This window comes from Zingiber officinale, chromosome 2A (assembly GCF_018446385.1).
Source record: "Zingiber officinale cultivar Zhangliang chromosome 2A, Zo_v1.1, whole genome shotgun sequence".
Lineage (NCBI taxonomy): Eukaryota > Viridiplantae > Streptophyta > Magnoliopsida > Zingiberales > Zingiberaceae > Zingiber > Zingiber officinale.
The window spans coordinates 143,902,254-143,929,823 of NC_055988.1; the positions used below are offsets into that span (position 1 = coordinate 143,902,254).

Consider the following 27,570-nt stretch of genomic DNA (forward strand, 5'->3'; position numbering starts at 1 on the left):
GATAAATGATATATTTAGAGGAGTCTCCTCTTTCACTTGTATCTATATAGATGATGTACTAGTCTTCTCCAAAACCAAGGAAGAACACTTTGCACATCTTCATATGATATTTAACTTATTTTATAAACATGGTTTGATAGTTTCCATAAGGAAGGTGAAACTAGCTGCTAACTATATAAACTTTCTTGGAACTGAAATTGGACAAGGAAAAATTTCCCTCCAAGCTCATATCTCCACCAAAATACTTGACTTCCCAAATAAAATGGAAATATAAAGACTCTTAGATCTTTTCTCGCACTTTTGAATTATGCAAGACCATACCTTAAGAACATTGGAAAAATAAGTGTCTGCTGAATAATAAAACTTCGGCTACCAAACAAAGATACTTCAACCAACAGGATATTGATCTAGTAAAACAGATCAAAACTATGGTAAAACAACTTCCACTCCTTACTTTACCCCTTGATTCTGATTATTTAGTCATAGACAGATGATTGAATTAGGATGGGAAGCATTATTTAGAAAAAGTTCTAAATATGATCCAAAAACATCTGAATCCCTATGTAGATTCCAGTTTATGACCGCTTCTTTATGGTACCAGTTATTGTTTCATTGAATTTACATCATTAATAGGCTCACGATTCGACTTTGATGGTTATGGATTGGTACCAAGATCGAGTCCTAGGCAAGCAGACCTAATTTTAACAGCCGCCACATGCATCGGGAAAATACAAAGAAAAATGACATCTCACTTCCTTGGATTATGAAATATTGGCAGTTATTTACTCTTTTATACTATTTATTTGTAGTAAGGCCGAAATTACTATAAGAACAGATTGTGAAGCAATTGTTGGATGCAGTCAGCAAACTAATGGAACTAGAAAAGGATTAGGATCTAAAAGATGGATTAAGTTTGCTAATACAATCATCAATAGAGGATTAAAAATAAATTGGGAGCATATAAAAGACGCCAATAATTCTCTAGCTGATACACTTTCTAGACTTTTGCACTAATTATCTATGCTTTGTATATAGGTACTACATACCCACCAACAATGGATAGACAAAAGAAAGTAAGAACTTATGGTTACAAAATTATGAGGTTTGACAATCAGGAACTTCAGCAATTTACTAAAAAAGAAGATACTTTCCAATTTAATCTTTGATCAGATATGCCTGATAGACAATGTTTGGAACATTCCTACAGCTCCGGGAATTACTAACCATAAAATTTCAATTATTAATGTACTCTCTAACTAAACCACTGCAGGAAAGGAATTTTCGTGTTACTTTGTTTTCTCAGGTCTTGAGGCATTCTAGATTAGGAAGTCGTCAAAACAGCCATTCTAGAATGTGAAAACCTTCTTATAGAGGTTTTAACTTTTTAGATGAAGCCTTTGAAGTTGCCAGGGCAAAACTTGGTCCTAACTTCTTCATCAGTACTTCACTAATAACTGATGAAAAAATCCAGCCAGAAAGAAACTCTCCCCTACAGGAAGCCGTCAAAATAGCCATTCTAGAATGTGGAAACCTTCTTAAAGACTTTTTAGATGAAGACTTTGAAGTTGCCAGGGCAAAACTTGGTCCTTACTTCTTCATCAGTACATCACTAACAACTGATGAAAAAATCCAGCCAGAAAGAACTTACTGCATGACAACCACTCCTGTGGTAACTACTCACCAACTCTCCCAACAGGAATTATAATCCAATGGCAGAAAACTTTGATGAATTATTTCTTACACCAGCCACAAAGGTCCCACAAAGGCCATTGGATTATCAATCACTTGAGATCATGGGAGCTAAGGCTGGAAAAACTTCAGAAAGAATGTTTTATGGGCAGAATAATCTACTACTTTTCAGACATCTTAGAATTATGCGAAGCCCTTAAAATGGGTTCATAATAATCCTACTCTTAGTATTCATATTATCTATGCAGAAGAATATACTATAAACTAAAATGCGATAAAGCCTTTCCTCAATGTTCTCCAGATACACACTCGTATGCAGGTGCCAACTTTCTTATTCTTTCCGAAAGGCCAATGTTCATTTTGAAGAATTCAAACAAAATTATTACAGAGGAAGGCTCATTACACCCTTTACTTTGAGGGACTTCGGACTTCTATAGCAACTATGGATCCATGACCTTGATTCAGTACCAACATTTCCTTATAAATTGGGACTTGTCATCTAATATGCTCTAGAGGAACAAGAAAATTTTGTACTCTGTACATTTGACAGTTCTCAGCTTAGACATTGAAGAGTCTCAGTTCAAGGCAGTTTTAGGTTATGGAACAAATATCAAGATCCATTCGAATTCACATTAGCCAAAGAAACCTACACTGAAAAAATATATTGGCCAAAAGGGAGTTGTTTTCTTCCCAATCAAATACTCTACTAAGCACTCTACCCTTCGTCAATATTATCACAAGAAAAATGAAGAATGGTTGCACAAAAACAAATACAGCCCAACACCTTCTACATGACCATCAACTTTACCCCCCTCCATGTGGTAAGAAGCCAACCTAATTAATATGATGGAAATTTAAAACTTACTTTTGCAAGTACTAACTCTCACTACTACTTTATTATCTAACATGGCCAACACTAAAGAAGATGCTCCTTATCTTCTGACACTAAAGAAGTGCCTTTTCTCACTTCTCCATAAAAAAGATTCCTTCTTATCTAATGACTCAGCTTTGTTGGATTGCTTTTCCTTTCCTAAAGCCCACGTGTTCATTCCTTCCTATAAAAACCCCTGAAGCCTGCGTGCTTCAGCATCGATGATTGCCCACACTTGAAGCATCCTCCATAGCTATTTCTTCTCGGTCTGTACTTGTAAGTGAGTTTGTATGTTTATAATTTCCTAGCTAGCATGCTTGTAATTTCCTAGTTTAGATGCTTGTAATTTCCTAGTTTGTTTGTTAGCAATTTCTTGTAAAATTCCTATGGCAGCTTAATAAAATTTTCTAGGCCTGAGGAAAAGTTACGGGCCATGATCCTTGAAAATAATATTTTCACTTGCACAACTTTTCAAGTTTAATTATGGTAGAACGAGCTAGAAATTAGAATGATTTACTGCCATCCTACTACTAAGGCTTAATCCTAGATTTCCTCATGTCTATTCCATTTGCAAAGTTTTCTTGGGTCTACTTTTCTATTAATTCCTTATAAATTGACCATCTAATACTTGTCATACATATATTTTCTACTCTTCAGCTTCGAGCACTTGGGAGGAAGACAAGAGGTGTGATTTCAATGAAATTAAAAGGAGACAAAATGGCTTCAATGGATGTCATACCTGCGTCTATACAGAAAGACTTGCAGAAATTGTCAGAGAATATTTACAGCAGGTTGTTTTGTTCTTCATGTAGAGTTTAGTGAGAATAAATTCACCTACATTCTTATGTCTTACTATTCAGATTATTAGGCATTGACAGGCATATAAGAACATGTTTCATCCTATGTTGCATTTTTGCAACTTGTTTGCTTAAGCTCGCAAGCAATTACCATGCTACATCTGCAATACTCACCAAAATCACAGATACCAAGTTTCCAACTATGCATACCTGATAAAGAAGCATTAACAAGTTCCTATGAGTTCATGTTTACTCTTTATGGTAATTGTATTGCTAATCCTTTTTTGCCTTTAGGTTGCTGCTACTGTACTCAGATACTTCAGTGATACTATATCTTGCCACAATGATATCAACTATTTACCACCATCCTATCACATGTTAAAATAACAACAATTCTAATCCCTCCACAAACTTCTTGCAGAGGTAAAGATCTTGGACCTCCATGGCTGCTTTTTGTATCTGAAAGTGGTCATGGGAAGCGTGTACCTTTAAGCGCATTCAGGCTATCAAACTTCAACAGAGTGGGCTTGTTAGGTTACAAGGTACATTTTTCTTATATTTTGTGCTCTTAATCTTTAATGAATGGCTGGTGTGAATAATGTGAGATGAAGTTAAATATTTAGTTATACAATATAGTCGGGGTTGTCTTGCTTGGATCTTCTTTGAAGCAATTGAGTCATCAAGGCGCATTTCTAATTTCTAGTCCTGTGGTTAAAGTCAATGTTCTTTGTTATTAGAAGAGAGTCACTTTGTTGGATAACTAGTTTAGTGGTCTTATCATAATTATCATACATTTCCATTGGATTTAAGTCGCATGATTCAATTAAAAGTTTGTCGTTTTAAGAGTAGAGTTTCTGGGAGTTGTCTTTAGTATTCATTTCTATACAACTTTATGATAGGATTTCTTATTGAAGTAGACAAAAAGAAATTGCCTTCTTTCTAAATTTTTAGCCAAAGTCTCCTCTTGATGCAAAACATAATAACGCTCATGCGAAACGCCTCTCATCTTCGGCCCCACAAAGAGATGAAGGGAGGTAAATCAGGTACTGAGCAATCCCCCAAGTGAGAGGGCTATTTGCCTCAGTTGTGTCTCGAACCCTTGCTCATTGATGCAAGACTATTACTTGAGTAACAACTTAGCCTAAGTCTGCTCATTAATGCAAAAAATGTGATAATGCTCACGCTAAGCACCCCTCATCGCCAGCCCCACAGTGAGATGAAGGGAGGTAAATTAGGTATTGAGCGCCCCCTAAGTGGGAGGGTTATTTGTCAGCTGTGACTTGAACCCTTGCCCATTGATGCAAGTCTACCATTTGGGTACCAATTTAGCTACACCCTGGGGCAGCCTAAGTCTACTTATTGGAGCAAAGGTGATATCACTCACTCTAAGTGGCCAGTATCGCCAGTATCACCGGTCCCACGACAAAATACAGACAATTAAATCACGGGGACATTGACTCAAAATGAGCCTAAGTTTGCTCATGAATCTGTAAACCATGGAGCGATATTTTACAATGTCGGTATAAGATTTGATATTACAATGTCGGTGTAAGATCTAAAATTAGGATTAATATTCTTCCATTTACGACTGATTGTTTGGGATTTTCTCAATTTACTATTCTTCCTTATAGTATGCTGGAATGTAATTTTCAGTGGGCCTTCTTTTCATTTTGAGTCAGTTTGTGATGAGTTATATTCTAAGCTCGTCAAATTTGGCCTGAATATTATGCCAAAATTTATTAATAGGTCCTATAAGTTTGATTTTGGCAAATTGTGCTCCTAAAGCAGTCTTATCATATGGTGCCAAATACTCGTCCTCATTTGTTACTCAATTAAGAAATATGCATTCGAGTCTAATCAGTTGTCAAAGAGAAGGGCAACTTCTTTGACATGCCTAGACCTATATTGACTATTATTTTCCGAAAATGGTGATTCTTTTCTAAATATAAAATTATGTGATTGCTGAGGAGGTTGCATGTTTATTTCCATGAATCCCTTATATCTATTTTAAGGAAAATATTTATTAAAGCTATTTAGAGGGTTCAATCTATTCTTGTGAATCTAAAGCACGCTCTCCATATAAAAGAAATTGGTTCTATGTTACGATTAGCATCGACCATATATTCAACAATAGTAGCGGTGTTTCCTTAATATGTAAGCATATTGACCAGCAACGTGCTTATAAAATTAAGCAATACGTGAAACAAGGGCATAATGATAAAATTTTGTGGCTGCTAGAATATGATGGTATGCTGAAGTTTTATGAGAAAAAGAAATCAAATGGCAGAAATTTAATTATACCAAAAAATTAAATAAAGTAATTTTCCAAAAAAAAAAAATGAAAATTTGTTGTCAAAGTGATGCAGCCTAGTCTGCTGTTGAAGTTGTCATTGCCTATCTTGGTCAATTGGAGTGATTGAATTTGGGTGTGACTTTCTCTTCTGACATTTGCAATCAATGAGGCACTAGATTCAATCAATCTTCTATTAGATCCTAATTCTTATATAAGGTCAGAACTTAACCAAGTCCAGACTCTTGTACCAAATTCCTATAAGGTGCGGTGCCACCATTTAACGGATGAGGTCTACATTAGTTAATTTAAATTAGACTGCAAAGTTTGCTGTAGAATAGATTTGGCTGAACAAGTCGGCCAAATCAGCAACAATGAAGCGGTGTGTGTCAAATACACAAAGTTAGGCAACAGGTGCAGGTGGGCTGAAGAGGAGCTTAGGGCTTGTCTTCCTGACATTAGCGATGGGAAGAGAATCTCTCTGAAGAGGAAGCTTAGGGCTGGCCTTCTTGATATTAATGGTGAGAAGAGGATCTTGCAAGTGGGGGCATGTGGTGATGGTGTGGGGTGAGCTAACTAATGGCTACGGAGGACAGTTGGGTAGGTCAATGAAGGTGAGTGTCATGGTTGTTGTGTTGGAATTACCGTGCAAGGGTACGATCCAAGTGCTAGGACAGAATGTGGATGATCCAAATGAAGGAAACACAAAGTTGCTCGACCATTGGCTTGGTGAAGGAGGCAAATTGGAAAGTGTGGGTATGAGGAGAGGAGACAAATAACAAAGAATGGAGCTGAGTGGTAGTTGTGGATCTGAAACAAACCCGTGGAGGAGGAATTTCTAGTGTCAGATTCTAGAAGAGGCAACGGTGGAAAAGTTGGAAGGGATAATGTGGATCTCTAGCTCTGCATCTATGATGCCTCATTAGCTGGGGGTGGGGGGCAAGTGGTGACAACAAGGTAGATGCAAGAATGAGAAGTGAGGAAGGTGTTTTACAATTGAAGGATTTACAAGAATTGTCTACTACAATGGGTGAAAGGAAAGACGAATGTGAAGAAGAGGATTAGTAATGTCTAAAAGGAAATCACAAATAAATCTAATTAGGAATTCAAATATGATTATCTACTGGCACAATGTGAAGTACACATTCGCACATGGAGAATAATACTCATGAAGAGGAAGCATTGAAGATTCCTTACATGAGTGTTTGATGTCTTGTATATATAATAACAACTAAGCCATATCTCACTAGGTGAGGTCGGCTGCATGGATCCTTCTATGCTCTACTATGTCATCATTTATATTTAACTAAATTTTATTTTATTATTACTAATTAAGTCTTTTTTGATCTTCCTCTTTTGATGTATATATTTGTTATAGATTCACATCACTTGATTGGAGCATTTATGGATCGTTAAGTATAATTATACTATCTTAAACATGTCACCTATAGTTTTCTCTCAATAATTACAACTCTGACTATCTAATATTTTTATTTCTGATCTTGTCTATCCTTATATGCCCGTATATCCACCTTAACATTCTCATCTCTACAACTCTCATCTTGTGCTTATGTGCTCGGGTCATAGCCAACATTTAGCTCCATATAACATAACAAGTGTAATCGTTATTTTGTAAAACTTTTTTTCAAGTCTTTGAGGTACTTTATGATCACAAAGAACACCTGATGCTCTCCTCTATTTCAATCATTTCACTTGTATTTAATGGAGACTTGCAATCTTTACAAATCTTTTTAACCTTCCCCCTAATCATAAGATAGTCAATTTATCATTTATTATTTCTTCTTTTGAATGTGACTGAGAGTTTTTTTCTTAAAAAAATGTATTAGCTAGTATTATTGTAAAATATAATATAGTTTTTCCTTCTTCATTTCTTGTTTCAAACCCATAACCCTTATGCACTCTATCATATTCCTTATTTTTCACTTCTACATGTCCATTTAGATCTCCTTCTATTAAAATAATTTCAATTGACAGAATGTTTTGCAATACCTCATCTAGCTCGTCCTAAAATCTAGATTGATGTATTCATCTAATCCTACTTGAGGTGCATATATGCTAATTACATTAATAGTTTCTCTTGTCATTACTATATTGAGAGTTATAGTCTTATCCTCCTTTCTAATTATTTTACTACTTCATCCTTTGGCGAACTATTGACAACAATACATACTCTATTTCTTATTTTATTCCCTATGTACTATAACTTAAAATCTGAATTTTCTATCATCTTTATCTTCTCTCCTACCCATTTTATATCTTCTACACATAAAATATGAATTTTCTCCAAATGATCGTATCTACTACCCCATACCAAATCTTAGATAATTAGTTTTCCTATAGTATTTGTTCTTTCTCAACCTATGGTGGGAGAATTCTTGCATATTTAACATTACACCCAAGTTCTCATGGTATCAGTCCTTACTAAAACGTTATAGACACAACCTGCAATGCGTTCCTTCGGGGAACATCCTAGCATTAACACAATAGTTTAATGGATCTATTCATTGAACATTTACCTGAAAGTTCATGTTGTCTGACAACCTAATACGTAACCCTCACCCTTTTTATCCGGGCTTAGGATTGACATTAGCGATTATTTTTTTGTATATAAGGGAAAAAATTATCCATTCTCCATTCTTCCAATGCCTTCTCTTAAAAACTAGATAAGAAATAATCAATCCTTTAATTACTTGGTAAATAGATAACCAAACAGACTTCCTATATAAGGGAAAAAATTATCCATTCTCCATTCTTCCAATGCCTTCTCTTAAAAACTAGATAAGAAATAATCATTCCTTTAATTACTTGGTAAATAGATAACCAAACCGACTTCCTAAATTAATTCATTGCCCTAATACTAAAATTAAACTACCTAGTTTGTGAGGAGTTTGTTAAAATCCTACAATTATAAAAATTAAAACTTTTGAAATTTAAATTTTGTTAGTTTTAAACCGCATCATCTCTTTTATAGGCATTTGTGTGCAAATCTTGTACAACTCCATTTGCCTGGTGGTTCCTAAGCCTTTTATATTATCTTAAATCATAACCAACCACACAATGGGAAGCTGTCTTAGTCCAAATCATACAAACATCTATTTTCAAGGTTTATTTTGCAACAGGATTATATAGGATAAGGCTGTAAACAAATCGAGCCGAGCTTTGGGATGTTCAAGCTTGTTTGATAAGGTAATCGAGCCGAGCCAAGTCGAGCTTAAAATGAACCAAACTTTTGAAATGATTGTTCAATCTTGGCTTGGTTAATTTTTTATGAGCTTAAGCTTGTTTAAAGTTTAGCTTGAGCTTGGTTTGTTTAGATATTATCGAACTCTCAATTCAAAAAAAATGTGGAACTGCCACATCAACGATCCCCCTAGAGCCGGTCTCAAGGATATGGAGGGAGGTAAATACAAGTACACAGTTGAAAGTGCATGGCAGAGACGTTAACCCCAGGCCGTGACACAACAAGGATCGAACCTGTACCTCTCATCCACAAGACCATGCACCCACAACTGTGCTACGCCCTGGGGACTATCGAGCTCTCAATTCAAGCTTGGCTTGAGATTGGTTCGAGCTTGACTTGAACTTGGTTCGAGCTTGGTTCATTTAGATGTTATCAAACTCTCAATTCAAACTTGTTTTGTTGTTTGAAACTTTTAGTTGTTTAATTGGTTATTGAGTTTGATAGTTTAAATTTATTTTATTTTATTGTTTATTTAGTATATTGAAAAGAGTTTTATTAATGAATATAGTTTATGAACATTGATCATGAACATTGTTTACGAACGAGCTGAACACGTGTTCAAGCTTGTATGTTTAGTTTAACGAACTATTCAAACTTGTTTGTTTAATTAATCTTGTGTATATTGAATGAACATAAACAAATTCTTACCAAGCCCAACACCAAGTTTGTTCATGAACGTTTGGTTTACTTAGAGCCCTAATTTGGGGGTGTATGGTTGACATGGTTGGGACCACACACAGTATTTTCAAGTTTTATTTTGCAACAAGATTATTTGGGGACTATGTTTGGCATGATTGGGATTATTGTGACTGGGAAGAAAATTTTAATAGGATTGTAGTATGTCAAGTTCAGAATAATTCGATTACTGACTAAATTAATTGATTTTTTTATTAGTTTGGTTTGCTTGGTTTTAATAGTAAAAATTTGTCGATTCAGTTGGTCGAAAAAAAATTAGGTTTGTTTGGTTTTAACCGAATGCTCACCTCTAATCACTCATGGAGAGCCCTCAGTTTGAAATTCACTGTTGAAGATAGTAAGTAAAATGGCAGAAGACTTTAAAATGGCTCTATAGATGCTGGACAATGTTAAAGCAGAAGTGATGAAAAACATAAAATAGGATAATGAAATAGACAAGACTTAAGTCTAAAATTTTTAAAAAAATTCTAAATATATCTCAAATTTTCAAACTGTCACTGCTCCGGTCAATAGTAATTTCTCAAGTTTACTAAGCTCTTATAACTTAAACTTCAATGTAGTGTTTATGTGCACAAGAAAAGTACATGATTGACATTCTTACAGAAATTTACTTGTATTGTATTTTTGCAGCTTCCACCAGATTGTCGTCTTGCTGCAGTCTATGTGGTTGGGTTTTCATTGTCAGGTTATTTATTAACTTTAGCTGGACTAGTACAAGGTATTTTTAATTTTGAAGCTGACATGTGAGCTGGTTTTTGTTATGTCAACTAAAGCTTCCAATGAAGATGGAGAAAGTGATGGACAACTGGTTCTAGTTAGCCAAAGTGGGACAGTAAACAGAATCAAAGTTCGAGATATATCCATACAGTCACGTGCTAGCAGGTAATTGGTAATATGAGTTGTTCTAAGTCCTGCTAAATCATTTCTATCAACACACTGATAAGGACTTCCCTTTTAAATACAAATGTTTGGTTGCCTGTGTCAAACATATGGAGGTGTTTGAGCCTGTTAGTTATCCAAATTTCTGCATTTGCCATTAATCAATTTGAGATATCATATCAAAATAAACCCAATCAGCCTTTGCATTTTTTTTCATTTCAGTATCATCTGATTAATTTGACTAATATCTATTGGTGTGATCTTGTGGCTAAAAAATATTTTGGATGAAGTGAAGCAGAGATTGTTGGATTGAAAGCGCTAGAGGGAGGGAGGGTTTGAATAGTGCTCGTGGCTTTTTACATTTTTCGTAAAAACTCGATCAGAATAACGCAGCGGAATAAAGATAGTAGTAAACGAAAACAAATGTTAACACTTTTCTTTTACTTGGTTCGGAGCTTGTGATGACTCCTACTCCAATGCCAGCGATCGATGATCGCTTTCATTGGATAATTCACTATCAATTCGTAAATTACAAGTACAAAGATGAGTACAATAAGATTATAATTTAAAGTGCTAAAAAAATTATACCGACGACTTAAGGATTTAGAGAGTCATGCTTTCGGTAGTCGGAGTTGTGTCACAGAGTCGTCTTTGAAGTAGCGCGTAAGAGAGAGATCGTAAAAAATGAGTTGTGTAGAAAGGGCTGCTCGAATAGGTCTTTTATAAGACTTTGAGGGTGCCTCTAACACCGTCTGAGGCGCCTCCAGTTGTAGATTTTATCCCCTATGTCTCGGTCGTGATAAACACCGCAATCTACGAATTTTATCCTTCCGTAGGCGTCTTCAAGGCACTCCAAGGTACCTACTCCAGGGTGCCTTCCATGCTCTCTAGGGCACCTCCCCGTGGTGAAAACCTTATTCCCAAGGTTTACCTCATCCAGGGCGCCTCCGGCTCATCCAGGGCGCCTTCCACCAGGTCGGAGGTGCCTCCAAGCAGCTTTGAGGCACCTCGAGCATTGTTCACCTAAGTCTAATTTTTGTTTTTCAGCTCCTGCAAAATATGTTAGTCTAAATACATAAAGATACCCTGCAAAACATATAATACAAATATAGTATTTATTAATTTGACAGTCTCTGGATTGTCCAGTTATGACTTTTAGATTTCCCAGAAACCTTAGTTCGACACCTACTGCTCCCTCAACGGGGAACGCGCCCTCCTCCTCTCATAAGAGCTTTACCTTTTGCCAAACCGGTCCTCCAGACTGTTTGGGCTTTTGCTTAGCATCCGAGACTTTAGGACTTTCACCTAGCGTCCTCGACTCTAGGATTTCCCACCTGGTGTCCGCGACCTCCAGGATTTTCACCTAGTGTCCTCGACCCTAGGATTTTTACCCGACGTCCTTGACTTGTTAAGACTTTGCCCAGTCTCATGGACTAGGACTTCATTGCTTAGCTGTAGCTAGGACTATCCACCTGCTTAGTGTCCACTAGGACTTTTTTATCTAGTCTCAACTAAGACTTTTACCTTTCCTAAGATCATTTGGGACTTTCCTGCACACTTAGTTAGACTTGTTAGATCACAACGCAACTAACTTTGAACCTTTGTCAATATCAAAACACAAGTTTGATTAGTTAGTACTTCCAGCACCAACAGAGATGATGTCATCACGATGGAGGTTATGCTATATTGAAACTAATTGCCTTTCTCCTGTTTTTTTATTCATGTCAACCTTGAGTGTGATTTGAGTGTATTGATTAGTGGGTACTACATTCCATCTCATGTAAAACACACACGTGCGCGGTTTGGTCTTCCTATCTGGTTTTTGTTATGACAACACTGAAAAATTGCTATTTATGATTCAAGTGCGACAAGTTGGTTGTTTCTTATGTAGTTCTAGACAATTATTGTGCATAATAAGAATAGTTTTATGTGAGATATAGTTGTATGGAGCGGTGTATGATTTGTGCGGATGCAAATGCAAATGCCAATTGATGATTGACATATTGCATGCAATAAGTTTCTAATACATGCGAATAATATACCTAACATCTATTATTTATGCCAAACAATTATTTTTGTTCAATTCCCATCATTTCTGAAGATATCTTCTATTCTCATTTTGGTAATTCTTTATTTTTTTCCTGAAAGAAATTAAACATAAGTTAAATTAGTCAACTCCTTATCAGGAATGACCTGATTTGAAGTGTTATAGCTGCTCTAAGTAATGAGGTGAATGATGCACTGTCAATAATGAGCCAAACCCTGATTGATCAACTCAGCTGACATCTGATATTCATAGAATTGTGATGGGTCGACTGTTTCTCATGGTTAAATTTAACTAGTCTTCTACTTGTGCATTCAAATAGATCCTGCTATCACATATTCAGATGAACTAGGAAATCAAACCTAACTCTAATGCTTTGCTATTACAAGAAAATAGGTAATCAAGTGTAACTTTAATAGCTTAGCCAGCTTGAGAATGTTCTGTGCTAAATAGTTTAATCCGTTGTGCTCTGTGCTAAAGTGTGATTGCTCTGGTCTCATAAAATTTTCCATATTCATTTGGTTTTCATGATGTTGTTTGTTCTTCTTTCTGTTATCTAAACAATACCACTAAATCCAAATTATAAATGTGCTTAGGGGAGTTATCCTAATGAGATTGGAATATGCTGGAAAGATCCAGTCTGCATCCTTGATCTCTGGATCTGCAGATAATGTTGGCGATGACGATTGAAGTAAATAATTTCATACCAGCTTGACTCTGCAGCAAAATTGTGTTCTGCTGGCACGAATAGCCATTTTTGTAGTTGGAGATTTGTGACCAGCTGAATGTATTCATCTTGATTTACCTACATATTCTCCAAAAAGATTGTGATGTATGTAATGTATTCCACTCATGGAAGAGTTGCTATGCACCTTGAGAATTAATGATTTGCATCAAAATATTATTTATGCTAATAGTTTTAGCGTACTGTCCGTATGCCTGCTTGATGGTTATAATCGCCTCTTGCAAGCAATTGGAAATATTATCTGGAACTGATCTTTAATATGTATGCTGTAAAGCATCGGTGAGTTTACTCACGATTGCACTATGGTTAACTTTTTATTGTACTTGACTAATTTACAATGTTATTGTTTCCGTTAAATTATTAATCTGGATTTTGTTAGATAATACTATACTTTGTAATATTAAGGGTCATGTATCTGTATAAGAAAATTGTATATTGAAGAGGCGTGTCTAGTATTAATTTTTGAAATAGTTCTCTATTCATCATTATGAGGAGATGATGAAATAGCGTTGCAACGGATGAGAAATCCATCAACTGAAGAAAGTCGTGTGACAATATAATTTAATCTTTGTGATCATATCACTTTCACATGTGTACTGTCCATTTTCTTCATTTTTTAATGCCGTGTTATTCATCTTGTGCTTTTTCGCCTTTAGTCAAAGATACACTTTGGCATGAAACTCTTATGTTGAGAACGATAGCACAAATGATGATTCTATAATGTTTGACATGTAAAACACCATATCAATTTTAATAGGGATATGGTCTGATGGTAAGAGGTGGGATGGATTTACGGGGAGTTTGAAAATTTTATGATGTTGAGTTGTTCGTCAAGATTTATTTACGCTTTTCAATTTATTTTGATGGTTGATATAAAAATTTCATAGGGTTGGATGGGTTATTTTTAGGATTAGTCAAATAGTATGATATCAATTATAAAAAAATGTCAACCGGGACCGGTTAAAAGTAGGGGTGTTAAAAATGAATCTGATCTAATGACCCAACTTGAGTTGATTTGAAAAAAATCATGTCCGGGTTGGGTATTTTCAGGTTCAGGTTGAAGGATTTTGGGGTTGAAAATTTTTGAATTGGGTCGGATTCGGGTTGGCCCAAATATATGGTTTATTTAATTTTTTGGAGTTAAATCGAATTTTATTTTGAAAATTAAGATATTTTTATGTATATTAATATTATGATAATGATGAAGTATTGTGATAAAATTGAAGAATTATAAGAAAAATAGTTTTAAAAAAATCGTTATGAATTAGGTTTTTTAGGTCAGGTTCGAATTTAGGAATTTCGGATTGAATTCAGATCCGAATCAATTTTGGATTGAGTTAAAAAAATTTAATCCTATCTAATCCATTCAAATTGACACTTTTAGTTGAAAGTAATATATATATATATCTATATATATATATATATATATATATATATATAATATGTTAATCATCTGTACATCTTTACATATATGAGCGATTGTGAGTAAAAATTATGAAATACTTTCTCAATCTTTTTATTTTTTCCAACATTTTGTTTTTTAAAAAACAAAATTAAAAGTTCTAGACAACAATTTAAGAAAGTGATGATAATCTATACCTTATTGTATTATAAATAAAAAATAATTATCTTTATAAATGAGTTTATTTATTTCAATCAATTGGTTTAGCTCTAATTAATTGTATCTAATACCGTATTTTTTAAAAAATATTTTTGAGCCGTAAGATATATAAGAAAAACACGGTCTCCCTAAAACCCTTAAAAACGCTCTCTCCCGGCCCGACCGATCTTCCTTCCCCCTCCTCCTCCTCCTCCTCCCGTTTCTTGACGCAGGTATTTCCTTCTTCTTTCATTCTCTCTAGTTGTCCTTAACATGATTCCATCCTTCGAGGCTGCCGGCGAGGGTTTTGTGCGGACTTAATCATCAACATGAATCGGTCTTTTCCTAACTCCTTTTTGTCGCTTGTGTGTTTCTTATCATCTGGGGGTGTTCTATTTCTGGGATAGATTGTGTGCGCATCATGGATATTGTTTCTCAGCTACAAGAGCAAGTGAACGCCATGGCCTTGCTGGCCATGAACACCTTTGGGACTTTGCAGAGAGATGCTCCGGCTGTACGATTGTCACCTAACTATCCTGAGCCAACAGCTAATGCCTCAGAAGAGACAATTGGCGCTGAGTATCCAAAGACAATGAGTGCCGCTCTAGTGGAAGCTGCAAAGAAGGTAACTTTTTTTTTCTGATCTTACTGAGTCGCAGAGAGTTCGACTGAAATTGGGTATTTTAAATGCCTTCAAGGGAAAATGTAGTGATTGCGTTAGAGATGTCTTGTTTACTTGGGTGGAGAATGGGATAGATGGAAAGGAGTGGATGAAAGTCAGCAGATGAAATTCGCTGTATTCTTTTTATTATAATTCTTGTGTTTGAATTTGTATTTTCTTGTACCGATCTGCAGCCTTATCCACAATTTTGTTTCTCTACATTGATACAAGGACTCTGTTTTTTTAACAGTTTGATGTTCTTGTTACTGCCTTGCCCTTGTCAGGGGAAGAAGCTCAGCTCAAAAGAATTGCAGAACTCCAGGTAAGATGAATCATTTGTCCTAATCTTCTCAGTTCTCATTGATCTATAGAACAGGAAAAACTGGAACTTCAAATGGCAAAATGGCACAACTTTATGTTAGTACTTTTAATGAGCTGAAAGTTCTGACATGTTTGTTTGTCACTTGATTTTCAGGAAGAGAATAAAGCAGTAGGTTTGGAGCTTGAAAAACAACTAGAGGCTGCAGGCATGTTATTTTTCTACCATACTGGAGTGGATATTCTCCATTTACTTGTTTGTTTGTAATCTGACTACTTTAATGTTGTATTATTGTTGATATGATAGTTTATTTGATCTACAGACATGCAATAAATTTTTTCCATCATTGTGGTATATGGACCAAATTTCGTTCAAGTTTGAGAAATTGGTACGAGTCACTTTTCACCGATCATCTTATTTTACATGGTATCAGACTATCAGCGCTATCACCCTTCTTCTTCTAATCCTCTTGAGAATTAATGTAAGCAATTGGAGGAGAGATATAGTGAGGGACATTCCTAGTTAAGGGAACAATAGACGTCGGTCCGACCTAAGGTTTCAGTAAAACTAAAAGTCAGGACTGGCAGTCCGGAGACTGTAACATATATTACTACTCTTCTTTCCATGTTATTGCTTGTTGTGCAAACCCTATGGTGTATGAATTAAAGTTCAAAGTTAGATGGAAAAAGGAGCTCCAAGCGCCCAGGAAGTGTTCTGGCGCTTGGAGTTTCGGTTACCCAGACTAGGTTTAGGCTCCTGGATTAGCCCGAACCCAGGCAAGTGACCAGCTGTGGTGGCACACTAGGATTAGTTGGCACATGTCAGAGTCCAAACGCTTGGATCGGTTTGGGTGGTTGAACCGATTTGGGTGCCCAGAGATGGATAAATTTTCAAAGATGAAGTTTCGCCAAGGTGCAATCACGTTAGCGATCCAGACACTCGAAGGTGATCTAGGCACCTGGAGGTGGATAATGTTGGTGCAATATCCCTAGGTCAAGGATGACCTGGTTGACTAAGCTTGAGTCTTTATGTTTGTGTTTCGATATTTGACAATACAGATAATACGTGGAGATTACAGGTGTAATCATCCGATTGGGGAGATTGCTGGAGCAATTCCCCTCTGGTTAGGGTTTGACCAGTCCGAGTTTGAAGAACAGTCAAGTAGGTCAAGATTGACCGGATACTTGACTGGGAAGTCCTAGTGAGTGAAGCTAGGCAGAAAGAAAAATTCTGGTGAATGAAGCTAGGTGAAAGACCTAGTGAGTGAAGCTAGGCAGTTGGAAAATCCTAGTGAGTGAAGCTAGGTGAAAGTCATGGTGAGTGAAGCCGGGCAGTGGAAAAATCCTGGTGAGTGAAGTTAGGTGAAAATCGTAGTGGTTGAAGCTAGGTGAAAGTCCTGGTGAGTGAAGCCAGGCAGATGGGAAGTCCTAGTGAGTGAAACTAGGCAGATGGAAAGACCTGATGAGTGAAGCCAGGCATGTGGAAATCTAGGTGGGTCAAGGTTGACCGGACACCTGGTATTTGGAAGTCCAAGTGGGTCATGGAGGACCGAACACTTGGCATGAGATGGTAAGTCTAAGTGGGTTAAGGTTGACCGGACACTTGGCGCAAAGAGAAAGTCCGGATGGGTTAAAAGTTGACCGAATTCTTAGCGGTCGTAAGTCCAATAGGGAGTTGGCATGGAAATAGGAAGTTCGGACGTAGTAAACTTCCGAAGGCCATAACTTTTGACTCGGATATCGGAATGAGGTGATCTTGGATGCGAAACGAAGCTAATTTCAAGATATATCCAGTTTTCTACTTTCCAATCGATTGGCCAATCGATTGGGGGGGGGGGGGTTCAATCGATTGGTCAATCGATTGGTTGACGTGAATTCGTGCAGAAATGGGCTGAATCGATTGGGTAATCGATTGAAACTTCCCCAATCTTCAATCGATTAGTCAATCGATTGGGAGAGTTTTTGAGCGAACAGTGAGCTTCTAAATCGATCTGTTGATCGATTGAAACCTCCAATCGATCGGACAATCGATTGGGAGGCTGGAAAATCACGCGATAGCTCTGGAAATCGCGTGAGACACGTTGAATCGATTGGGCAATCGATTCAAGTGTTTTCCGAGAGCACAGAGGTGCTCTGGATCGATCGACCGATCGATCCAAAGCCTCCCCAATCGATTGGGAGCAATCCAATCGATTGGGATTTGACCATTGGCGCAGGTTTTAGCCGTTGGCATGCGATTCCTTCGGCACTTCTTCATCTCTTCTCTACAGGCGATCATAACAACTCTACACAGCGATCTTTTCTTCCTCACCTCCAGTTCTTGAAGGTTCTTGGAGACTCATCTTGTTGGTGCAATATCCCTTAGGTCAAGGCTGACCTGGTTGACCAAGCTTGAGTCTTGGTTTGAGTTTCGATGTTTGATAATGCAGTTGTGCATTTGGGGAGATTGTCTGATGCAATTCCCCTCTGATCAGGGTCTGATCAGGTTGGTTGAAGAAGAGTCAAGTAGGTCAAGGTTGACCGGATACTTGACTGGGAAGTCCTAACTGGGATGTTAGGCAGTAATGAAATCCTGGTGAGTGAAGCCAGGTGAAAGACCTAGTGACTGAAGCTAGGCAGGAGAAAATCCTGGTGAGTGAAGCCGGGTGAAAGACCTAGTGAGTGAAGCTAGGCAGGAGAAAATCCTGGTGAGTGAAGCCGGGTGAAAGACCTAGTGAGTGAAGCTAGGCAGGAGAAAATCCTAGTGAGTGAAGCTAGGCAGAATGGAAGTCCTGGTGAGTGAAGCCAGGTACGGGGGAAATCCAGATAGGTCAAGGTTGACCAGACATCTGGCGAAAGTCCAAGTAGGTCAAGGGAGTGACCGAATACTTGGCAAGATGAAGAAAAGTCCAAGTAGGTCAAGGGAGTGACCGGATACTTGGCAAGATGAAGAAAAGTCCAAATAAGTCAAGGAAGTGACCAGATACTTGGCAAGATGAAGAAAAGTCCAAGTGGGTCAAAGGGATTGACCGGACACTTGGTGAGGGAGTCCTGTTGGTTGCTACTCGGAAAACCTAATGGTTCCACTGTACAAAAATTTTGTACAAAGGTCTGAACCTTTTTCCTAGCTACCATGTGTTCTTTTAAATTAAACTTGGATCGCCTGCGGAACTTAACACGTTTGATCCAAATTTAATCTATTTGTTCTTTTAGGTTTTGACTTGGATCTCCTGTGGAACTTAACACGTTCGATCCAAATCACCTAGGTTATTAATTCCATTAAATATTAATTTCCATAATTAGTTCCCAGTACTGACGTGACGAGGCACATGACCTTCTTGGATATGGGAGCAACCACCACCGACTAGACAAAACCTTTTAAGGAAATCTAATATTTAATTTCCTAAAATAACTTTAGGTCAACCGAAAAGAACAATCAAATCACAAGGAAAAGAAAAACAAAAGAACATTACATCGAAAATAAATTCGAAACACTAAAATCGTATGCCTCTTGTATTTGGTATTATTTCCAAAAATAACTAGTATGATGCGGAAAGGAAAAATACTAGTTATACCTTCTAGAAAGACCTCTTGATCTTCTACCGTATTCCTCTTCTAACCACGGACGTTGTGTGGGCAACGATATTCTAAGATGAGGACCACCAAAGCACCTTCTTCTCCTCCTTGCTAGGTTCGGCCAAATCAAAAGCTTTACCAAGGATGAAGAAAAAACACCAACAAAACTCCAAGGGCTGAAAGCTTTCTCTCCTTCTTCTTCTTCTTCTCCAAGTAGTATCCGGCCACCACAAGAGCTCCAAGCAAGAGAAGGTTTCGGCCACCACAAAGAGGAAGAGAGGATGGCCGGCCATAACACCAAGGAAAAGAGGGAGAGAATAATAGAGGTTGTGTCTCATGAAGACACCCCAACCCTCTCTTTTATATTCCTTAGCTTTGGTAAATAAGGAAATTTAATTATAATAAACTTTCCTTAACTTTCCTTGACATGAATTAATTGAGAAAAATAAAATAAAATTTCTCAATTAAACTTGTAATGGTCGGCCACCTCATGGAGATCAAACAAGACAATTTTCAATCAACAATTAAAAATTCTTTATTTGTCTTCGGAAATTTTAAAAAATAAAATTTCCCTTTAAAATCCCTTCACGGTTGATAAAAAGAAATTTCTATAATTTTAATTTTTCAACATGTGAATAATTTTCAAAGAGAAAAAATAAAATATCTTTCCTATCTACAAATAAGGAAAGAGATCTAATCTCTTTTCTTAATCTTTTGTAGAAGAGATATTTTAATTTTAATTCTCTTCAGTAAATTATATCTTCCACATAAGAAAATTTTAAAATTTAAAATCTTTTAAATTTAATGGGGGCCGACCACCTAAGCTTGGGTTCAAGCTAGGGCCGACCACCCATGAACCAAGGCTTGGCCGGCCCTAGCTTGAACCATAAGCTAGCTTGGCCGACCCCCTTATCATGGGTATGAAGGTGGGTATAGGTGGGTATAGTACTCTATAAATAAGAGGCTACGATAGGGACCGAGAGGAGGAATTGGTTTTGGTCTCCCGATAAATTAAGCATCCCGTGTTCGCCCCGAATACACAACTTAATTTTATCAATAATAATTCATTCCACTAGTGAACTATTATTGAACTACCGCACCAATCCCAAATTATATTTTTGGGCTCCTTCTTATTATGAGTGTGTTAGTCTCTCTGTGTTTAAGATGTTGAATGTCCACTAATTAAGTGAGTTACTGGCAACTCATTTAATTAATATCTTAATTCAAGAATAGTACCACTCAACCTTATCGTTATGTCGGACTAAGTCCACCTGCAGGGTTTAACATGACAATCTTTATGAGCTCATCTTGGGGACATTATCAACCTAGATTACTAGGACACAGTTTCCTTCTATAATCAACAACACACACTATAAGTGATATCATTTCCCAACTTATCAGGCTTATTGATTCATCGAACTAAATCTCACCCATTGATAAATTAAAGAAATAAATATTAAATATATGTGCTTGTTATTATATTAGGATTAAGAGCACACACTTCCATAATAACTGAGGTATTTGTTCCTTTATAAAGTCAGTATAAAAGAAACAACCTCAAATGATCCTACTCAATATACTCTAAGTGTATTAGTGTAATTATATAGTTAAGATAAACTAATTCCTAATTACACTACGACCTTCCAATGGTTTGTTCCTTTCCGTTTTGGTCGTGAGCTACTGTTTATAATTTATAAGGTACTAATAATATCCTCTTTTGTATGTGGCACCACATACTATGTTATCTACAATATAAATTAATTGAACAACTAAATGTAGAAAATTTGACCAAATGTGATTCTTTATTCAAAATAAATGTTTACAAAAGCTTAGGCTTTCAGTATACACTCTAACAAGTCCTAGCAGGTCAAGGGTGACCGGATGCTAGGCATGATGTTTCAACAGGTCAAGGATTGACTGGATGTTGGTTTAGGGGCTTTGGGACTTGGTTTTGGGCAAAAACCAGCATTTGGATCGATCAGCTGATCGATTGGATGCTTCCCAATCGATCAGCCGATCGATCGGGTGAGTCCCTCCGACAGAGCTCCTCCCAATCGATCAGCCGATCGATTGGGAAGAAATGTCGCGAGCACAGAATGCCTCTGGATCGATCAGATGATCGATCCAGAGACCCCGATCGATCAGTGGATCGATCGGGGCGGCGCGTTTTGTCGCGATAAGCCCTGGATCGATCAGCTGATTGATCCAGGCGAATTTCTAGAGCACAGAGGTGCTTTGGATCGATTCAACGATCGATCCAAAGCCTCCCCGATCGATTAGGAGCATTCCAATTGATCGGGATCCGATCATTGGCGTCGATAAAGGCTGCAGGCGCTCGATTCCTTCGTAAGAGCTTTCGCAAAACTTCACGATTCATCTCAGATCTTCACCAGCGACTCCACAGAGCTCTCCACGCCAGTTCTTGAAGATTCTTGGAGTTTCTTCCAAGTCAAGAGGCGGATCAAAAGCTACAATAAGAAGTTAGGGTTAGGGTTTTGATTGCACATCTTATAAGCTGTTGCTTGTATCTTGCTACCCTTTCTTTCTTATTGTACTGAGAGTGTTGTAGGGCTTCTCCACCTTTGGTAGTTACCATAAAGGAGTGTTTTTATAGTGGAGGGTGCGTGAGTGTGTGGATCCTTGGACTAGTCACCTCTTCTTGAGGTGGATACCAAGTAAATCCCTAGAGTTATCGTTGTGTGTTTGTTTTCTTGTATTTCCGCTGCACATCATCGCAAGAGGCAAGCAACGACGAGCACGAGATCGCGCCGAGCTATTCACCCCCCTCTAGCTACATTTCGGTCCCAACACATCTAAGTCAAGAGGTGAGTTGCAACAAGAAGAAGAAGAAGCTAGGGTTTTCATTGTAATCTTTTAAGATTCAGTTGTATTTTGCTTCTTTCTTTCTCATTGTTGTATTGTGAGGTTGTAAGGCTTCTCCACCTTCGGTAGTTACCGAGAAGGAGTGTTTTTATAGTGGAGGGTGCGTGAGTGTGTGGATCCTTGGACTAGTCACCTCTTCTTGAGGTGGATACCAAGTAAATACCTAGAGCTAGCGTTGCTGTTTGTGTTTCTTGTATTTCCGCTGCACATCATCCCAAGAAGCAAGCAACGACGATCACGATGATCGCGACGAGCTATTCACCCCCCCTTTAGCTACATTTCGACCCTAACAAGTGGTATCAGAGCGAGGTCGCTCTTCACCGGAATCATCACCGGAGGGGGCAACAAGGCTAGAGGGTGAAGAAGTTGGAGCAAAATTCTACAAATCAAAGACTTCATCAAAAGACTTAACTTCAAGATGGAATTCCAAGATGGACTTGGATTCGATACAAGGGTGCCTCCACCATTCACAATGATGAGCTTCGATCTTTGGAGATCAAGGATCGAAAATTTCTTGATGGTGGAGATAGAGAAATGGTTTGCTCTCATGGAAGACTTCGAAGCTCCAACAAGTTCAAAGGGCAAAACTCTCAAGAGGAGCAAGTGGAGTCAAGAACAAATTCAAAGGAGCGAGGCCAATGATAAAGTGACCAAGCTTTTGGTCAATCTATTGCCTAGCCACATTTTGGAGCAAGTTGGAGAATTCAAGGATGCCAAGGAGCTTTGGAGCAAATTAGCAACGATTCATGAGATCCCCTCCACTGTACCAGATCAAGAAGAATCCAAAGAGGGTGACTCATTGGATCAAAATCAAGAGGACTCCGAAGTTGAGAGATGCTCAATTTCTGAAGAAGAAGTCCAAGAAGCTTCATCTTCAAAGGAATGCAATGAAAAGGACAAAGAGGGAGCATACTCCTTGTTCCGTGTACAAGATGAAGATGAAGAAGTCTCCACCTCTAGGATTGAGGGGGAGCGACCCTTATTGACATCGGATCAAGAAGAAGGAGAAACTTCTACATCCGGGTCAAATGGAGAAGAAGACAATGCATCTTCCAAAAATCAAGAAACATCAAAAGGAGGAGCAAGTGCCATCCCTACATGTGAAGGTATAAGTATTTCAATTAAAAATAAAAATCATATCATATGTTTTGAGTGTAGGGAACACGGACACTACAAAAGCAAGTGCCCTAACTTGATAAAGAAGAAGGGCCAAGTGACACTAAAGGGCAAGGAGAAGCCTAAGGAGGCCACCCCCGCTACAAATAATAGCTGTTAGGACCAAAAGTAGCTAGAGGGGGGGGGGGGTGAATAGCTCGTCGCGTTCGCTCGGTGCTTGGCGTTGCTTGTTTCTTCAAAGATGTGCAGCGGAAAATACAGAAACAATCACACAACGCTAACACGGTTGGTTTACTTGGTATCCACCTCACAAGAGGTGACTAATCCAAGGATCCACACCAACACACACACCCTCCACTAAATAAAACTCTCCTTTATGGTAACTACCAAGGGCGGAGAAGCCCTACAAGACTCAATACAAGAAGAGAAGGAAAGGATACAAGAAATACAAGCTTACAAGCTTACAATGAGTACAAACCCTAACCCTAGCTTCTCTTCTTTGACTTTGATCCGCCTCTTGACTTGGAAACCTTCCAAGATCCTTCAAGAACTGGCGATCTGAGCTTTGTGAGTGCTGTGGAGGAGCTGGCGAGAAATCTGGAGTGAATCGGAGAAGAGATGCCGAAGGAAATGAACGCCTGCGGCCTTTATCGACGCCAACGGTCGGATCCCGATCGATTCGAATGTTCCCAATCGATCGGGGAGGCTTTGGATCGATCCACGGATCGATCCAGAGCGCCTCTGTGCTCTGGAAAAGCACCTGGATCGATCCACGGATCGATCCAGCGCTTATCGCTGGCGTCCCAATCGATCCACTGATCGATTGGAACATCTGGATCGATCCACGGATCGATCCAGAGGCTCTCTGTTCGCTTAGGAGAAGCCTGGATCGATCCACTGATCGATCCAGCTCCTGGATCGATCCACTGATCGATCCAACACTTGGTTTTTGCCCAAAACCAAGTTCCAAGCCTCTCAAACCAACATCCGGTCAACCTTGACCTGTTGGTACATCATGCCTAGCATCTGGTCACTCCTTTGACCTGCTAGGACTTCCCACCAAGTGTCTGGTCAATCCCTTTGACCCACTTAGACTTTTCTATTCATACCAAGTATCCAGTCAATCCATTGACCTACTTGGACTTCCCAACACCAGATGTCCGATCATCCTTGATCCATCTGGATTTTCCCTTGCCTGGCTTCACTCACCAGGACTTTCACCTAGCTTCACTCACTAGGGTTTTCCATCTGCCTAGCTTCACTCACTAGGGCTTTCACCTGGCTTCACTCACCAGGACTTTCACCTAGCTTCACTCACTAGGGTTTTCCTTCTGCCTGGCTTCACTCATCAGGGCTTTCACCTAGCTTCACTCACTAGGGTTTTCACCTGGTTTCACTCACCAGGACTTTCACCTAGCTTCACTCACTAGGGTTTTCACCTGGTTTCACTCACCAGGACTTTCACCTAGCTTCACTCACTAGGGTTTTCCTTCTGCCTGGCTTCACTCACCAGGACTTTCACCTAGCTTCACTCACTAGGATTTTCACCTGGTTTCACTCACCAGGACTTTCACCTAGCTTCACTCACTAGGGTTTTCACCTGGTTTCACTCACCAGGACTTTCACCTAGCTTCACTCACTAGGGTTTTCCTTCTGCCTGGCTTCACTCACCAGGACTTTCACCTAGCTTCACTCCCTAGGGTTTTCCTTCTGCCTGGCTTCACTCACCAGGACTTTCACCTAGCTTCACTCACTAGGGTTTTCACCTGGTTTCACTCACCAGGACTTTCACCTAGCTTCACTCACTAGGGTTTTACCTGGTTTCACTCACCAGGACTTCCCTGTCAAGTATCCGGTCAACCTTGACCTACTTGACTCTTCTTCAATCAATTTCTTATTGTCAAACATCTAAACTCAAACCAAGACTCAGCTTGGTCACCCAGGTCAACCTTGACCTGAGGGATGTTGCACCAACAATAGCAAGGAGCATATTGTGTGCTTCTCGTGCCATAAAAAAGGACATTACTGGAGTCAATGTCCTAAGGGGAAGAAAGCGGTCAAAGCTAAAGGAGGAAGCATGGATCAAGGGGGAGCTTCAAAGGTAAAACACAAGGTATCATTTATTGAGTCTACCTCTTTAAATTATGGTAAAAAGCATGCTAGTTCTAATTTTTATCATTTTAATGCTATTTACCACAAAAATAGGAAGCATGATAGCATTAAGGAAAAACATATAGATTTTCATGCTAAAACCACTCAACCTAAGGTTAGGAAGGTAAATAACCAACTAGGAAATAATTCTAAGGGTTTTAAGCATATGCCTAAGAAAAGGAAAAATCAAAATTTTAGTGAAAAATCTAAGGTTGAGGAATTATGGAAGGAAAATCAAGTCTTGAGGTCAAGACTTGATAAAATGGAAAGGATCCTTAGGAAAATCACAAATGAAACACAAGGGTCCAAAAATCATAACCTAGGTCTAGGAGTACAAAAGTCATCCAATGGTTGTAAGGGGTTAGGATATAAATCTAAAACCAAGAAGGATGTAATTTCTTACCATAGGGTTCCATATAGCTATGGAACAAACCCTAGGTCTAAGGGTCAAGTCAAGGATACAAGGGAAGTTATCCCTAGAAGTATTTTTGAAACCACAAATGTGACTAAGACTTCTAAGAAGTCTAAGAAAGTCACTAAGAAGGTCACAAGGGAAGCAATCCCTAGAGTTGACCTAGAAAAAGTGACCAAGGCTTCTAAGAAGCCTACCAAGGTCATTAGGAAGGTATCTAGGGAGGTTATCCCTAGTGAGTACCTAGAGCATCCAAGGAGTACCAATAGGTTTTGAGTTCCTAGGAGCATTTTCTCTACACCTTAGATGGGTTAGAGAGTGTCAACTCTAATTGAAAGGGTAGTTAACCCAATCATGATGAAGTTGACACTCGGAGAGCAATTTTCAAGGTTATTATTAACCTTTGAAAATGAAGTGGAGTTTCATTTACTCTTGGAAGGAGTAAAATGTGTCATAATTTGAGAAATTTGATATAGTTTTGATTGACACAAGAAATCAAGTGTAAAGAACTACCAAGTTGGAATTTTGGTATGTTCTTAAGGAATTAAAAGTAAATCCGGGCCTAAAATTTAAAGTGATTACTCCGTTTGGAAGGATAAATATGCCAAAATTTGAGGGATGTGCTTGATTTTAATTGGCATAAATAAATCAAGAGATTAAACAAATGTCCAGTTGGGCTTTGGCATTTTCTTGAGAAAGAAATGTCAAAATTGGGATTTTGACATTATTTGGGCAATCTAGGATTTATGTTAAGTTAGTTATGATTTTAGGATACTTAGATAGATAATCTAGGTATATTTTATTTATGTTAATTTACCATACTTTGTTTGCCCATCATATGCCATGACATCATATTTTGCATTCATGCCTTATTATGAGAAACACAAAAATATCATGTCATGTCATGCATACATCATGTAGTTAAAGGATTTTTTTTAATTATTTATTTTGATGTATGCCATATCACATCATGCTTTTTTTAAAAAAAAATTAAGGACTAATGGTATTCATTAACAAGTAACATCCTTGGTGGATGTTCCTAACCTCAAAATGCCTAGATAAATATGCATGATCCCTAGATTAGGGCAAAACTAAAGTTTACATCTCACTAAAGAATTATAAGGTGACTTGTATATGGTTTCGTACACATTATATACAAGTGAGATGTTAGGGTGATGAACAAAACTCAAGGTGTTGATTAAGTGCATTCTTTTGCGTTTTTAAGTTCATCAAAACAACACTAGTTATGTGTTTTCCAATCATTGGGAAAGCTAATGTACAAGTCATGTGCATTGAGTCCAAAGAACATGGTTGGATATTGGTTTTGAAAAAGATTTTAAAATTATTTTAGAAAGCCTTAATGAAGACTATTTTTTTTTATAGTAATCATCATTGAAAAGTTAGACACAAACTAGAAGAAAACACTAAAGTTTTTACAAGTTTTTAAGTTTATGTCAATCTTGGAAAATAGAAAGTATTTTCATAGAAAACTATTTTTTCTTGATAGTATATGCCCTAAGGAATGTCTACATAAATTTTCATGCTTTTTTGATTTTTTTTAAATTTTTGGAGAGTTTCTGAAATTGGCCGAAAGTGAATTT

At 37.9% G+C, this 27,570-nt stretch overlaps 2 protein-coding genes across 3 annotated transcripts in view; both read left to right on the forward strand.

Annotated features, from left to right (window-relative positions):
* Positions 1–13,442, forward strand: part of LOC122042506 (probable DNA gyrase subunit A, chloroplastic/mitochondrial) — a 53,206-nt gene extending 39,764 nt beyond the window's left edge. Inside the window, exons 23-27 of the mRNA XM_042602655.1 lie at positions 3,218–3,351; positions 3,779–3,899; positions 10,236–10,290; positions 10,379–10,487; positions 13,125–13,442. Of these exons, the coding sequence (XP_042458589.1) occupies positions 3,218–3,351; positions 3,779–3,899; positions 10,236–10,290; positions 10,379–10,487; positions 13,125–13,218 (513 nt within the window). The 3' untranslated portion in view covers positions 13,219–13,442. The remainder of the gene's footprint in view (positions 1–3,217; positions 3,352–3,778; positions 3,900–10,235; positions 10,291–10,378; positions 10,488–13,124) is intronic.
* A 1,567-nt stretch (positions 13,443–15,009) lies between these two features.
* LOC122040108 (mediator of RNA polymerase II transcription subunit 21-like) lies at positions 15,010–16,207 on the forward strand. Of its 2 annotated transcripts, none has more exons than XM_042599468.1 (4): positions 15,010–15,210; positions 15,313–15,498; positions 15,785–15,856; positions 16,010–16,207. In XM_042599468.1, exons 2-4 carry the CDS (start codon positions 15,334–15,336, stop codon positions 16,118–16,120), a joined length of 348 nt encoding a protein of 115 aa, XP_042455402.1. In that variant the 5' UTR covers positions 15,010–15,210; positions 15,313–15,333; the 3' UTR covers positions 16,121–16,207. The 2 variants fall into 2 exon arrangements, with proteins under 2 accessions (XP_042455402.1, XP_042455401.1); XM_042599467.1 differs by having other exon boundaries at positions 15,010–15,106; positions 15,281–15,498.
* The last annotated feature ends 11,363 nt before the right edge of the window (positions 16,208–27,570 follow it).

What these genes read in the sequence shown, in the direction of transcription:
- LOC122040108 (XM_042599467.1), top strand. Translation starts at nt 15,295, where the DNA reads ATGGATATTGTTTCTCAGCTACAAGAGCAAGTGAACGCCATGGCCTTG. An exon ending in TAGTGGAAGCTGCAAAGAAG is followed by an intron (nt 15,499 to 15,784) that starts GTAACTTTTTTT and finishes TTTTTTTAACAG; the next exon opens with TTTGATGTTCTTGTTACTGC. An exon ending in AAAGAATTGCAGAACTCCAG is followed by an intron (nt 15,857 to 16,009) that starts GTAAGATGAATC and finishes CTTGATTTTCAG; the next exon opens with GAAGAGAATAAAGCAGTAGG.